At 33.1% G+C, this 13,362-nt stretch overlaps 2 protein-coding genes and 4 non-coding genes across 26 annotated transcripts in view; 3 read left to right on the forward strand and 3 right to left on the reverse strand.

Annotated features, from left to right (window-relative positions):
- The window catches only part of LOC122626847 (protein furry), a 28,039-nt gene that overhangs the window by 8,722 nt on the left and 5,955 nt on the right, over window positions 1–13,362 (reverse strand). For 19 of the 21 annotated variants that reach the window (XM_043807273.1, XM_043807265.1, XM_043807277.1 and 16 more), the window contains 14 exons: window positions 12,731–13,312; window positions 12,534–12,669; window positions 12,280–12,450; window positions 12,022–12,211; window positions 11,775–11,951; window positions 10,767–10,913; window positions 10,253–10,423; window positions 10,013–10,162; window positions 9,762–9,931; window positions 9,408–9,679; window positions 9,171–9,325; window positions 8,736–8,899; window positions 4,319–4,525; window positions 1,868–2,004 (listed from right to left, as the gene is read on the reverse strand). In XM_043807273.1, coding sequence (XP_043663208.1) covers window positions 1,868–2,004; window positions 4,319–4,525; window positions 8,736–8,899; window positions 9,171–9,325; window positions 9,408–9,679; window positions 9,762–9,931; window positions 10,013–10,162; window positions 10,253–10,423; window positions 10,767–10,913; window positions 11,775–11,951; window positions 12,022–12,211; window positions 12,280–12,450; window positions 12,534–12,669; window positions 12,731–13,312 — 2,829 coding nt within the window. The remainder of the gene's footprint in view (window positions 1–1,867; window positions 2,005–4,318; window positions 4,526–8,735; window positions 8,900–9,170; window positions 9,326–9,407; window positions 9,680–9,761; window positions 9,932–10,012; window positions 10,163–10,252; window positions 10,424–10,766; window positions 10,914–11,774; window positions 11,952–12,021; window positions 12,212–12,279; window positions 12,451–12,533; window positions 12,670–12,730; window positions 13,313–13,362) is intronic. The other 2 variants (XM_043807284.1, XM_043807287.1) reach the window with 1 other exon arrangement.
- Window positions 139–211, reverse strand: Trnaa-cgc. The gene has a single exon. It is a non-coding gene; the product is annotated as a tRNA-Ala (tRNA).
- Window positions 659–731, reverse strand: Trnaa-agc. The gene has a single exon. It is a non-coding gene; the product is annotated as a tRNA-Ala (tRNA).
- Window positions 1,130–1,202, forward strand: Trnaa-agc. Its single transcript has one exon. It is a non-coding gene; the product is annotated as a tRNA-Ala (tRNA).
- On the forward strand, window positions 1,325–1,397 carry Trnaa-agc. The gene has a single exon. It is a non-coding gene; the product is annotated as a tRNA-Ala (tRNA).
- On the forward strand, window positions 5,762–8,736 carry LOC122626851 (thyrotropin-releasing hormone receptor). Its single transcript, XM_043807293.1, has 4 exons — window positions 5,762–5,956; window positions 6,814–7,825; window positions 8,279–8,477; window positions 8,559–8,736. Exons 2-4 carry the CDS (start codon window positions 6,998–7,000, stop codon window positions 8,693–8,695), a joined length of 1,164 nt encoding a protein of 387 aa, XP_043663228.1. The 5' UTR covers window positions 5,762–5,956; window positions 6,814–6,997; the 3' UTR covers window positions 8,696–8,736.

Genomic DNA, 13,362 nt, shown 5'->3' on the forward strand with positions numbered 1-13,362 from the left:
CCCGGTACCTCTCGCATGCTAAGCGAGCGCTCTACCATCTGAGCTACGCCCCCGATACTTTCTCATGGAATTGAATTCTCTTAAGGGTTCATTAACAATATAATCCTTTTGAAAAAAAAAAGTTTTAAAAACAATTAATGGAAGCGCCGGGTATCGATCCCGGTACCTCTCGCATGCGAAGCGAGCGCTCTACCATATGAGCTACACCCCCGGTAATCTTCATTACCAAAAAGATAAATTCGATGGATAAATGTTTAATTAAAATAAAAAAAACATTAAAAGAAAGAGTATGTAATTTCGTATTAATTCGCAAATGCGTCTCATGTAACTTGAACCGTTTCAAAGCGCGCATAAAAATATTGCGAGAATTATATATATAAGATCAGTCATGTGTAATTTATCCGAAATCCAATCAAAACAATACTATCAAACATACAACACGCGTTTGACGTTCAACATGAATTTTAACATTCTAAAGGGTTTCCTGTCAATGTTAATAAAATTGATTTATAAATATGAATATCTAGAGATATTCAAAAGGAAAAAACAAACAAAAAAGAAATAAAATATCAGAATACGTGTTTTGTCAACTTTTACGAGGATTTTTCAATCGTTTGTGATTCTTTATTAAATTCTAGTAAAAACAAAAAGAAAATTCTGGAGGCGCCGGGTATCGATCCCGGTACCTCTCGCATGCTAAGCGAGCGCTCTACCATCTGAGCTACGCCCCCTTTGATCCTGATTGTTAAAAAGATTATTTTCATGTCGGAAAGTGATCTACTTAAAAGAGAAAGGAATCCTGAAGTACAAATGAATGTAATATATCGTACTAATTAAAAGATATTACCATTCTTAGCTACGATCAAAAATTTCTTGATCAAATTATTTATAAAATGAATCGAGGATATAGTAAAATGTTAAGTGGAACAACCCCTAAATCATACAAAAATATATTTTATAAAATAAAATGAAATTTTTATTTGCTACGGGGATATTTAAGCAAATAAATAAAGGCAAGATTGCATTGTTGAAACAAAAAATGCATCTAGGATCTGAAAATATAAAATTTATTCTAGTAAAGGGTTGCTTTGAAGAGGTGAAATGTTATTTATAAAAGTACATAATGTAAGGGGGCGTAGCTCAGATGGTAGAGCGCTCGCTTAGCATGCGAGAGGTACCAGGATCGATACCCGGCGCCTCCAAGAAGTTATTTTTTGCACTACCTTTTTTTCTTATTGTTTATTTGTTTTTATCATTTGCACCTTTCACCAAAAGTAGATCACATTCGTCGATCGTAATGATCCTCAAAGAAATCTATATTACTGGGGGCGTAGCTCAGATGGTAGAGCGCTCGCTTAGCATGCGAGAGGTACCGGGATCGATACCCGGCGCCTCCAATGATTATTTTGAACAATATTTTATAAAATCCTTTTTTTTTTTAACAATACTATTCTTACTTATTAATCCTATAATGGACTAACATGCGTTTTACTATACCATATACCTTTGTACATTTCGAAATATGATCAATAAATTCACCTTATCTCGATATTAATCCATTACAACCCCCATTTCGATAAATAAAAGTCGCTCAGAATTTTTGCAAAATTGCGTAAATTTTCAGAATGATCGTCATATCTTATTTAACAAGTTGCTGAAAGACTATTAGATGTCAGTGATATACGATATAACGATTTTAAGAGCAGAAATTTAATTACTATTTCGTAGATCGTACTTTTGTCGTTACTTTTGAAAATAGTTTTCCAGAATTCTTTCGGATTAAAGCTTCGATTCGATCGTAATCAGAATGAAATGCTCGCGAATGTTAAAAAGAATTTATGCGTGTTGAAAAGCAATATTATTTTACCTGATAATAACTTAAAGGATTTGATGGGGGTGGCACGTTGGGATCGACTAATTCCATGTTATGTAGCCAGGGTAGTAAATACTGAAGCAACAGTTGTCGAACTTCACGGCGTGCTGTTTGAAATCTGTGCGTGATCTCTGAAACAAATTATAATTTCATATTAACATTCCTATAGATCGAAGAAAATAAATAATAAAGTCATCGTGTACTTCGTTTCGATAACACGCGTATCATACGATTCAAGTTGTTAAGCTCGTTGTCGTGAATTTTCGATTAACGTTATTATAAAAGATCTAAATGAAATATCGTAATAAAATTCGTTGTTTGAGGACAAATTAACGTACGAGAATGATCACAAAATTCATTTTCTCAATCACTTATCATATCTATACAATCTCTCTTATTGTACCTATTTAATTAATTAATCTTCCGAATCACTCATCTGCGAATTTTATTTACATACATACATAGATCGTTCGTGGTTTTCTTTTTCACTCTGAATTTACAGCTGCATTATTGACACAATCATAATCGGGAGTAAATTTAATTACTTCATTTCCGCGTTCAAAGATAACACAATTTCATATCGTCATCGAGAATGTTACAATGATATTGGCTCGAACATCGCATATTTATATTATCGTCTATTTAATGCATCTTTCAATTTCATATCAATGAAAAACGTAATAAGTCGTATCATTAAATATTCGTAATTTACGATTTCCGGATAATTTGAAATGAAATTTTTTTACTAGTATTAAACAAAAATTAACGATAAATGTAGACCTTAATTAAAAGACTCGGTTTTCAATCCATATAAATGATTAATTCGAACCTGTATTTTATCAATACCAATCAGTAAAACAAATTTTTGATTAATACAAAATTTGATTGGAAAAAGAAAGGAAAAGGTAGGACAAACATTTCGATAAAATGAACGAATGAATTACAATATCGAGAGAATAATGTTGAATGTTTTGTTCCGATATTAAAGGTATTTCGGAATTATGGTCAGAATGCAAACAATTTAACAATGGCTTGGCGTCTCGAACGAAATGATTAGAATGGGACAGGTTGTAATTGACATACGATGACGGGAATAATACGTTTAAGTTAGAACTTAACTTGGAGCACACGTAGAAAGGTAAGAAGAAAAATCTATTGCAAGCACAAATACATCACACATCGATTTTCTTAGAAATGAACAAAAGGGTCGTAAACTCGTAATACCTCTGTGGGGGAGCATATAATCTAATTTCTTTTGGTCGGAAAAGAGAGAAAGAGAAAAAAAGAATGAGAAATACCTTATCGATTTTTAATCAGAAATGGAAGTACATTGTCGGATGAATCCAAAGATCAAATATGATTACTGTCTCCAAATGAATTTGCATTCAATAATACTAAGAAAGTAAATGAAATAGAAATTTTTCCAGAGAAAAAGTTAAAAAAGGTAGTTTAAAAAAAAAATATGATATTCTTTAAAAAAGAAACAAAAAAAAGAATATATTCGCTGTTCCGTTCCTTTAAAGAATGCTGTATGATCGATGATTACACCAAATTGCCAAAGCTTTTTTTTGTTTTCAATATCAAGCAGAATAATTGTAAACAGAATATTTGCAATGATAGAAATGATAGAAAATTCGCCGTTATAATTCTCAGAAAAGATTGAGAGTATATTTCCCAACCTTCACCCCTTAACAAAGCGCATGACACTTTAGAGAGACATATATTAAAGCGTAGCATGATACGAAGTTAACGGATACTTGATACGATATTCGGAGGAATTACAAGAATGATATTTTGCGTTATTACGCATTCCAAAGGAATATTGTGCGAAACAAGCAAAGAGGCTTGGAAAATGTCATTCGATGACAATTTTAGTTATGTTGCAAATATAACTAAAATTTCGATTATAATTACAACCTGCTAGATATACGTATAATGAAACTGAAATCGAAAATACATGCAACTACATAATGACTCTTCCTGCATCATAGTATTTCTTATAGTTTTTTGACGTCATTAACTCGTAAAGTTTAATCAAATTCAGCGATGTTATCATCCTTGAATTTCGTCGAAGAATTTTTATAGAATTTTCTAAGTTCGTTAAAAAATTTCAAAACTATTCAAAAAGCGATCTGTTTCGCCTAGTTAGAAATGCATAATTATCGAAGCAGGGAGTCATTCGAACTGTCTTTTGATAGCTCGACATATGTCACTAACTGATAATGATGCTGATACATCTGCTGCTGCTGTAGATACATAGTTAACAGAATATTTATTGCCCTTTGATAACGCGTACTTATGACAAGATTTCGAATTGTTTCGAGTAATGACAAGAAAAAAGAGAGAGTGAGAAAAGGGGACATTTTGGGGATGGATAAATGATTAAAGTTTTATGTTAAGAAGATACGTTATTTTTTTTCAATATTTATATCGAATGATACTCACCGCTGAACATAGGCATCGTCAATTCTGGATGCAATTGGGCCAGTTGACGTGACAGATACATTTGACTGCGACAATAAGTAGTTGAAAGTAAAACATCAAGGGTACCACCTCGAATAGTGCCACTTGAAGATACACCTGCCGTGGGATTCGATTGTTGAACTGCTCCTGAAGCAGTAGCGGTCGAGCTTGCAGCTAAATCCTCCTGACCTATAAAACGAAAGAATGAAATACCTATCACGTTTTAAAATTCTATATACTCGAACTTGTTAAATAGTGTAGTACGCAAAACGTGATAAAAATTCCTATCACATTCTAAAAGACTATACTCGACTTTTAAAGTACAATAGTATGTAAAACGTAATAAAAATTTTGTTATGAATAATGTTAAGGGTAATCTAAAAATAATGCATTATGATATCAATGTTTGAAAATGAAATTCGTTATATCACTATTACATGCATATGATTAAATCAGAATTAAAATTTTAACGAAAAATATAAAAAAGAAATAATACCTTCGTGAAGGAAAAATAATTCATTAAAATTTATCTCATAAATGAATAGTACTTGTCGAAAAAGTAAAATAATATCCTTGCGTAGTATATAATAGCAAAGTACTTTCCAACGAAGTTAATATTGTAATTCGTAAAATACGAGTAGTAACAAGATCTTTTACGAGAAATAAAAGATTCTAAGAGAATAAAGAATATTCTCGGGTAATATTATTCAAACATTATTAATCATAAAAGGAATATTTTCTTATTTAATTATATAGATATAAATTGACAATGAATTACGTAATTTCTTATTAAATCGTGAAATTGTATAACATAAACATTACATAAAATATCTATGTCTATGTTTCCTATACATTTTCTGTCCTTAAGAAAGAACACTTTGTTATAATATCTTTTGATGAAATGGAATTCTAATAAATAACTGAACCGTATAAGACGAGATTTTAATAATACTTTAAAATAACTTTTTACAAAATATTATTAAAAGTATTATTACAAAATATTGTTAAAACTAATCGATCGTAGACAAAATCGTATATTAAAAAGAGGAATTCAGAGCCGACTTAGACTCTCAAAGATCGAGGAACGAAGGGGAAATTGGTCCCGGCGCAACGATGCGCAGAAGCCAGAATGTTGGATGCACCGGGCTTTATCAAGAATGAATCGTAGCGACGCGTATCAGAAATAGATGGAGCGCCGTCCTGTTAACAGTTTCACCGTTTATGAAAGAACATTGTTAGTATAGATTAAAGAAAAAAATCCTTTCGTCGGATCCGCGTTCTCATTAACATCGAATTACATTGGTTGTTACTATAAAAAGTCCCGGATAATGTCATATATATATATAGAATCATATGATTTTCGCAATCTAACGGAATTAAACGATTTATTACAAAAAGAAAAAATATTTTATTAACCGATTTTCAATTTCGAATCGATGATTCCACGTGTCGCGTGTGTTGGTTTCTAAACATTTCAACAAAGAAAAGTGGAAGGTGCAGTAAAATTAATATTAATGTGAAAACGTCAACAAATGATAATTTTCGATAATGAGTGTTCTATGCGAACGACGTGAGAAATGTGAGAACAAGTTGCAGCCTCGCAATTATATCTTTCCTCGAGTTAGTATTAATTTTCGAATATTTTTTTCTATTTTTATTCGAAAAGAATTTTTTACTTTCCGTGAATCTTTTTAAAGGAATTTTTTATAATAAGAAAAGAAAAGAAATAAAAAAGAGGATAAAAAAACATCGACGAGATAGATCTTGTGATATGATTAAAAATACCACTCCTTATATATTTCATGGTGGAATAAATCGAACGTTACGTGGGTGAAACGTTGCCAATATTTGAAAGGGCCGAAGTGAAGTCGTACTCTCGTCATCGGCGTCTAAAAGAACTTGGATACGTTCCAGAACGCTTTCTAGTTTGTCTATACTTTAAACCGACAATGAGTGTTTTACTGTCTCCTGCAAAGTACACTAACGTACTAGAAAAAAGAGAATGAAGAAAGAGGATGAAGAAAAAAGAAAGAAATCTAAAAGAACATCCATCAAAGTCTAGTGTTAAACTTTGATCCTTAACATTCGTTATAAAAGTTTGATCGTCGATAAGCTTAGAATCGATTTAAACCGTGTCACCTGTTACTAAGAAGTGATATACGTGCCAAAAAATACGTAGTATCCTCAGAGCAACTTAAATATCTTCCTTGCTTTCGATTATATGAAAAGAAATGTTAAAAAAGAAATTCTTGTATTCAAAAAGGTCAATTCTTTGATCGACGATAAGTTCTTATGGAGAAAATTCTTTCTCGGGATATCAAGGGAAATTTTTTCTGAGATTCTTTTTTTAAATAGATCGATATATTTTTTTTTCGTCATATTGTGATATCTTATAAAACGACGAATTTGTAGCTTCGAATTTGTAAACTTTCAAATATTAATTTCTCTTAATTTTCTTTTTTCCTTTATGTAGACAGGCAATAAAACCAAGAAGATTATATTAGAATTATCAAAATGGGAAGAAAGTATATAATACTGATAAATCGGATATTACGAGCAATGAACATCCACAAAGAACTTTCTGAGAGATCGATTGTCGTCAAATCAGTTTGGATATACGTTCCAGGACAAAAGATTTCTTAAAATTATCAAAAAGAAATAATGACAGAAACAAAGAAAGAGGGTGAAGTACCCGACCTGACCGAGGCGATCCTAAGAGGGGTACAACTATATTATACTCCGATATTAGTATATTTGGGTTCACTTGGAAACTGTCTTTCCGTATGTGTGTTCTTCGGTACGAAGTTACGTCGATCCTCATCAAGTATATATTTAGGAGCATTGGCTATAAGCGACACTGGATTTTTAATATCAGTTTTTGTGGTATGGTTGAATATGGTGAATATTGGTATTTTTAATGAGCAAGGATTCTGTCAGTTCTTCATCTACCTGACAACACTTTGTAGTTTTTTAAGTGTTTGGTTTGTGGTGGCCTTTACCGTCGAAAGATTCGTCGCTGTTCAATATCCTTTTCATCGTCAATCAATGTGTACAGTGGCTAGAGCAAAAACAGTAGTCATCGGATTGACAATTCTCGGTATTATGACGTGTAGCCCGACTTTATGGTTTTCGAGTCCTCGTTTAAAAACGTGGGATAAAGAAAATGTGACGGAGTGTCTCGTCGCTGAAGGTTGGGAAGCCTCAGCGACTATTTTCAATTCGATCGACGCGATACTAACTTTCGTAGTACCTTTTACCGTAATCGTCGTATTGAATATACTCATCGCACGTGCTATATACAGACTCGCCAAAGTAAGAAGAACACTGACCACCGAAACGAGAGCTCCGCAGGATCAAATGTCCTGCTCTCAAAATCCACGAAATATCTTCGCTCAAAGTAAAATCACCAAAATGCTCCTCATCGTATCCACAGTTTTTCTTTGTCTCAATCTGCCTGCCTACGCTATTAGAGTCCATGCCTTTCTATACGTACGTATTTCTATCGAATCACGATTTCTTCTTTTTCCATATATATATTGCAGAGATCACTCATGGATTCATTTTTCCACTTGATATGATTTTCTATTTTTTCATTCGTAACAATAAGTTTCATAGTATAGGTACATATATATATATATATACACATATATATTGAGTATAGTATATACTTATCTATATTGTTGAAAAGATTTCAAGTACTTTTTCATTGATTTCCATCCAATAGGATTCATATTTTCTCGATAGAACTTTAAATGAGATATCTCTAAGAGAAATTTGCAAAAATTCTAAGATATATATTACGAATATGTTTGTTTTTGAAATATATGTATATATATATATATAACAATTGTTACATAGTTCTTTTCGAATAATTACTGATATGAGTGTCTCGATAAGTATTTCATGATAACGATTAACATCGATGATACATGTGATTTGCAGGCGGACAACAATCCACCGCGATCGATAGAATTGGCGCAACAAGTGTGCAACTTGTTTTTTAACACCAATTTTGGAATAAATTTCATTCTTTATTGTACCACCGGACAAAACTTTCGCAGTGCAATGATTCGTATGTTTTTACGGCGATCGCAACGAAAAAGTGACGCTGCCGGACGCAATTCAAATCATGGAAATATTGGTAAATATTCAATATTAATAAATATGTCTAATACTAATTGCATCTTTAATAAAAAAATATCAATAAATAAATAACCATCAGTTTCAGAATTACCTCGCAATAGTACTTTAACGAGTCGTCAAAAAGCACCTGTATTTAACAAATCGTGGCAAAATAATCACGAATTGCAAATATTTTCTGAAGAATTTAAAGAAGACGTGGAAAAGAATAAGGAGTGAAACACATAATTAAGAAAAGAAAAAAGAAAGATGTACGTACCAGTTTCGGGTTCTGTGGCCGGCAATGGTCCCACGTTTCCAAAGAATCTTTGATCTAACAGCTGAAGGAGTTGAAGAGCCTCGTCGTGAACCGGTGCACGAGGACAACCAGTATTCATTAGAGTTACGTTAATGATACTTGTATAATGATCACAAGGATATTCCCTATTAACACACGATACAATTTGTTTAAGCCTATGCAATTTCCACATAATTTATAACAGAGATTTCTCTCCTAATATAATTACCAAACTTATTTATCGTTTGAAAAATCTTCTATACATTTGTAAAAGTAATGATTAGTAAATGGTATTCTGTTTATAAAATATATGTATATACTGTATTATATAATCTACTTTTTAGAAATGATATAAAAATCTATATTTCACGAATCGTTGATATCTCTTTTTTCGGTAATATATATAGTAAAACAAACCTTGCGCTAAATATCGTTGCTAATGCGAGAAAACAACCATCAGCCACGTGCGGGGCGCCTGTATAACATCTATCGACTACCCAATCAAGAAGTGCACCAATATCAGGATTTCCTTCCAATAATAGAACAACTGTTTCACGAGCCAAGGCATAAATCTAAAGTACATTAGTAATATATAGAAACAAGAAATCAAAGATCGAAATGCTGTAAATTCTTTAATATTGCCTTAAAACCTACCTTTTCATCCTTACTAGCTAATAATAAATCTAACCATTGATATAATATCGCACCCTCTTCAGAAAGTGATTGCGGGTTAAAACACGGTCCACAACATAATAAACCGCTCATAGCTTGTAATGCTGAAAGTTGTAATTCCGTACATGTCTTTTCTTCTTCGTGCAAAGACGATACAGTCGTAAGAGGTCTACCATAAGGTCCAGCCCAACTAGCAAAGAGCATAAATAAATTTCGCCTTAAATCCCTCTTCAATAAACTGTGACATGTTTCCACTGAAAAAAAAAACAGAAAATAAAAATTTCTATAAAACTTTTAACTTTTCGGTGTGCCCAACAAATCAGATATATTACTCACACGAAAAACTTTCTATCATCTTTCTTATAAAATTACAAAAGTGTAATTTAATATCTCTTACTGCTGGAGCTTCTTTATCGGTTTCATTTTCTAAATAAATACGCGCTCCGTCTATATACTCAACAAATGTTGGATGAAGAGATTGTGTTTCGCGATCTAAAACGGCGGGACTGAAAGGATATTTAAGATATCAATATAGAGAGGTCCTTTAAACTTTATATCTAAGAGAGGGAAAATATATCCTGACAAACCAAATTCCAAATGTTCCATATTCAGCAATCAATTCTAAAACCCGAACTAACTGCAATCTGAGCGCATCCCTTCGTCTTCTACGTCTCATGTTTTCTTGTTTGCGATCTACAGCTTCACGTATATAGGGAACTAATTCTTCCATCAAATCCCTATATACATATATATATATATATATAGTAAAAAATTGATTCTCTAAGTTTTTTATATAAACGCGAAATTTATAAAAAAAATATACTTACTTCAAAGCATCGGCATTCACTTTACCGATAGCTTGTACAGCAGCGTCTCTAACATCGATTGCCTCGCATCGCAAAAGAGGCACCGTTAATTTGTACAGAGCCGCGGGGCTCGCGTTTGTTCCTGGTGACTTGTTGTCACCTCTTTCGGCGGAAAGACTATCCGGTGAAGAGCTGCGAGAATGGTCTTCCTATAGTTCTTCGTTAGATCACTTTATCATTTATCTTTTATACATATATACAATGCATCGACGACATGAACGAACGAATTGGATTTAACGCGATTAACGATCGGGAACGGTCATCAGACTAGACATGGACAGTGCTTATGTCGCGAGAAAGTATAGTGACTGGATTAAGCAGGATCCTGCTTGAAGCTGAAACTCTTATAAAGCATACGGACATTGTGCCTTATAAGTAAAAATTCCGGTAAAATGTGGTGCAAATTACCAATGACCGTTTAATTCTGAGTGACATCTAAACATGGTCGTTTACAACTGATTCAAATTAGGCTCACCTGGTCCGCTTATGCCTGATGTAGATGCCGGAAATGGACGGAACTGAGAACCGGCCCGGCAGGGTCTGCGCCCCACCGAGGTTCTCCAGGCTCTGACTCAACTCCTTACTCATGCACAACACACCAAACTCCACCGTATGCTGACCACTAGAGTATGCAATACAGTGTACCACCAATGCTCCTTGTATCAAATGTTATTTACTGCTCAGAAACTACTATTCTAAGTCCCAGATGTGTACATACATGTATGAAACAATAACAGATAACATGCAAAGTGTATCGTTGCAAGAAAAAGAAAGCAATGTGCGCATATAAGAGTATATATGCAAAAATTTTAACCCTCCGCTCCCGAATGCAAAGCGCACATTGGTACAAATTGGTGCTAGTTTAGACGAAAGTTAATTTTGCTACCTGGTGCTTTGACAGGATTTCAGAGAACGTGCATGTTATCATTAGCATGTTACGTTTCAAAACAATACCTCTTGAAGTTTTTGCGTTGCATAGGACATAAAAGATATTAGGATTGATATACGTGCCAGAAGAAGAAAGATGACTAATCGACAATGTGATATAATCTTGACAAGAGAAATATAAATAAGTATACAGAAGATAGAATTAAGAAAGAAATTTTCCATTTCACAACAGACATAAGCAGACATGACCCAACACCAATTGATACCAATTAATAATAGTTTAAATTCATATTTCACCCTTTAATAACTACACATAAAGCAATGTTGTAAACAACCGTATACCGTAAGAACCGTACAGTTAAATCTGAGAATATTATAATTGATTTATATAAATTAATCATCTAAGTATATTGCATTATATTATTGAATAAAAAAATCTACGTAAACATTTATACTTAATATTTTTAAAAACCTAACCATTATATGTATATATCCAACCCCAACATTTTATCAATATACGTATGTGCAACATCATCATATGATATAAGGAAATAATTATAAAATATTTTAATCAAAAATATGTGCATTAATTTACCTGAGACTGAGATCTGGACTGGCACAACGAACAACAGGGCTTGGAACAGGTGGTACAACTCTGTATCCAAAAGTCAAATAATTTTTCCAAACGTGCATGTAGACATCTCTTTCATTTACTGGCTTTCGTACCGTAGTAGAGCTTCGTAAAAGAGAAGCTCTGTTATCATTGACAGGTCTGAAAAAGGAACGACAAGTATCATTTTTGGAAATTAATAAACGTATATAAGTAACAAGATCCAACTCACGTAGGATCGACTACCGAAAATAGAGAATTTATTCTTGTAAAAACAATAGGCCAAGAATGAGCAACGGCATTGGAACATTGAGTAAGTACTCTGTCCTTTTCCAAAAATGCAAATAGACAGGTCCCCCATGGATCAGCTCCATTTAAATTCAAAGAAGAAGAACTTTTTGTACTGTTTTCATCGTGAAATCCTACAATTCGGTATAATGTTAAAATCGATATTAAATAAAATTCTAATAAGATCTAATCAGTCAAGTACCTGCTGTCCATACGCAACTACTTCTATCAGCTATCCATTGAAGATCAATATTAAATGTAGAAGCAGCAGCTGCTTTTTCTGCTGGTGGTAACATATGATAACATTTTTCTAACACAGTTGGACAACAAGCGTCTATCACATCGATAACAGGTTGATCGTCATCGGGAGTTCCTACAATTTTTAAAATCTTATATTTTCTCATTCATTTATCCATCATATATTTCATGGTGGACAAATGATTATTTCATTCTCACCTAATATTTTTAATAAGAATTTTAATTCACGAAGTATATGTACAGCCAATCGTCGAGGATAAAGTCGACAATTGCAAAGCATTACCAATGCAAATCCTTCTACCAGATGAAAAACACACGATATTGGTTCTACTTTCTAAAAATAAATAATGTTAGTAAAATTACATTTATTTCTTGATTAATATATTAATGCATACTTGTCCGGATTCGCTTCTTTTTATAGTCGTATCTACGTTCGGCCGTATATTCGATCTTGCATTCTCCACTGTTTGTTCTTTCAATCTTATATTAGGACTAATAAGTGCATTCTTCCAGCTTGTAAGAAGTTGTAATAACATTCTCAAACCATTGTCAACAAGTTGAGGAAAAGTATCTTGAACGTCTCTGGCAAGAAATTGTGTGAACCCTAGAACAACGTCTTGTCTCCAGTCAGGAAAATCCAATGCTAGAGTCTGTAAGCTTTGATATGCCAATCCGCGAAGTTCTTCGTCCATGTGTACAGTTAAACGTGACAATAAATCAACTAGCTCCGCTCCGGTCATTCCATCAGGTATCAAACGAGGCACTGCAGCAACGCACGTACGAAAAAGATCTATTCTAGGCTTACGTTCACCCGTAATCATTTCGTCTGGTTCTTTATTCATATTTTGGGTACTTGTCATCATCAACGGACGACCGTAATGAACATCTAAAGCACGTAAAATGTCAACGAACACTCTACGTACGTGTGGAAAATACGAGGACATTCCGATACTCCTAGCTGTATCTTCTGTTAACATCTGAAATTTACAAACAAACACAAATTGTATACAAGATCATACGAACGATA

This window comes from Vespula pensylvanica, chromosome 2 (assembly GCF_014466175.1).
Source record: "Vespula pensylvanica isolate Volc-1 chromosome 2, ASM1446617v1, whole genome shotgun sequence".
In the NCBI taxonomy this organism is placed as follows: Eukaryota; Metazoa; Arthropoda; class Insecta; order Hymenoptera; family Vespidae; genus Vespula; species Vespula pensylvanica.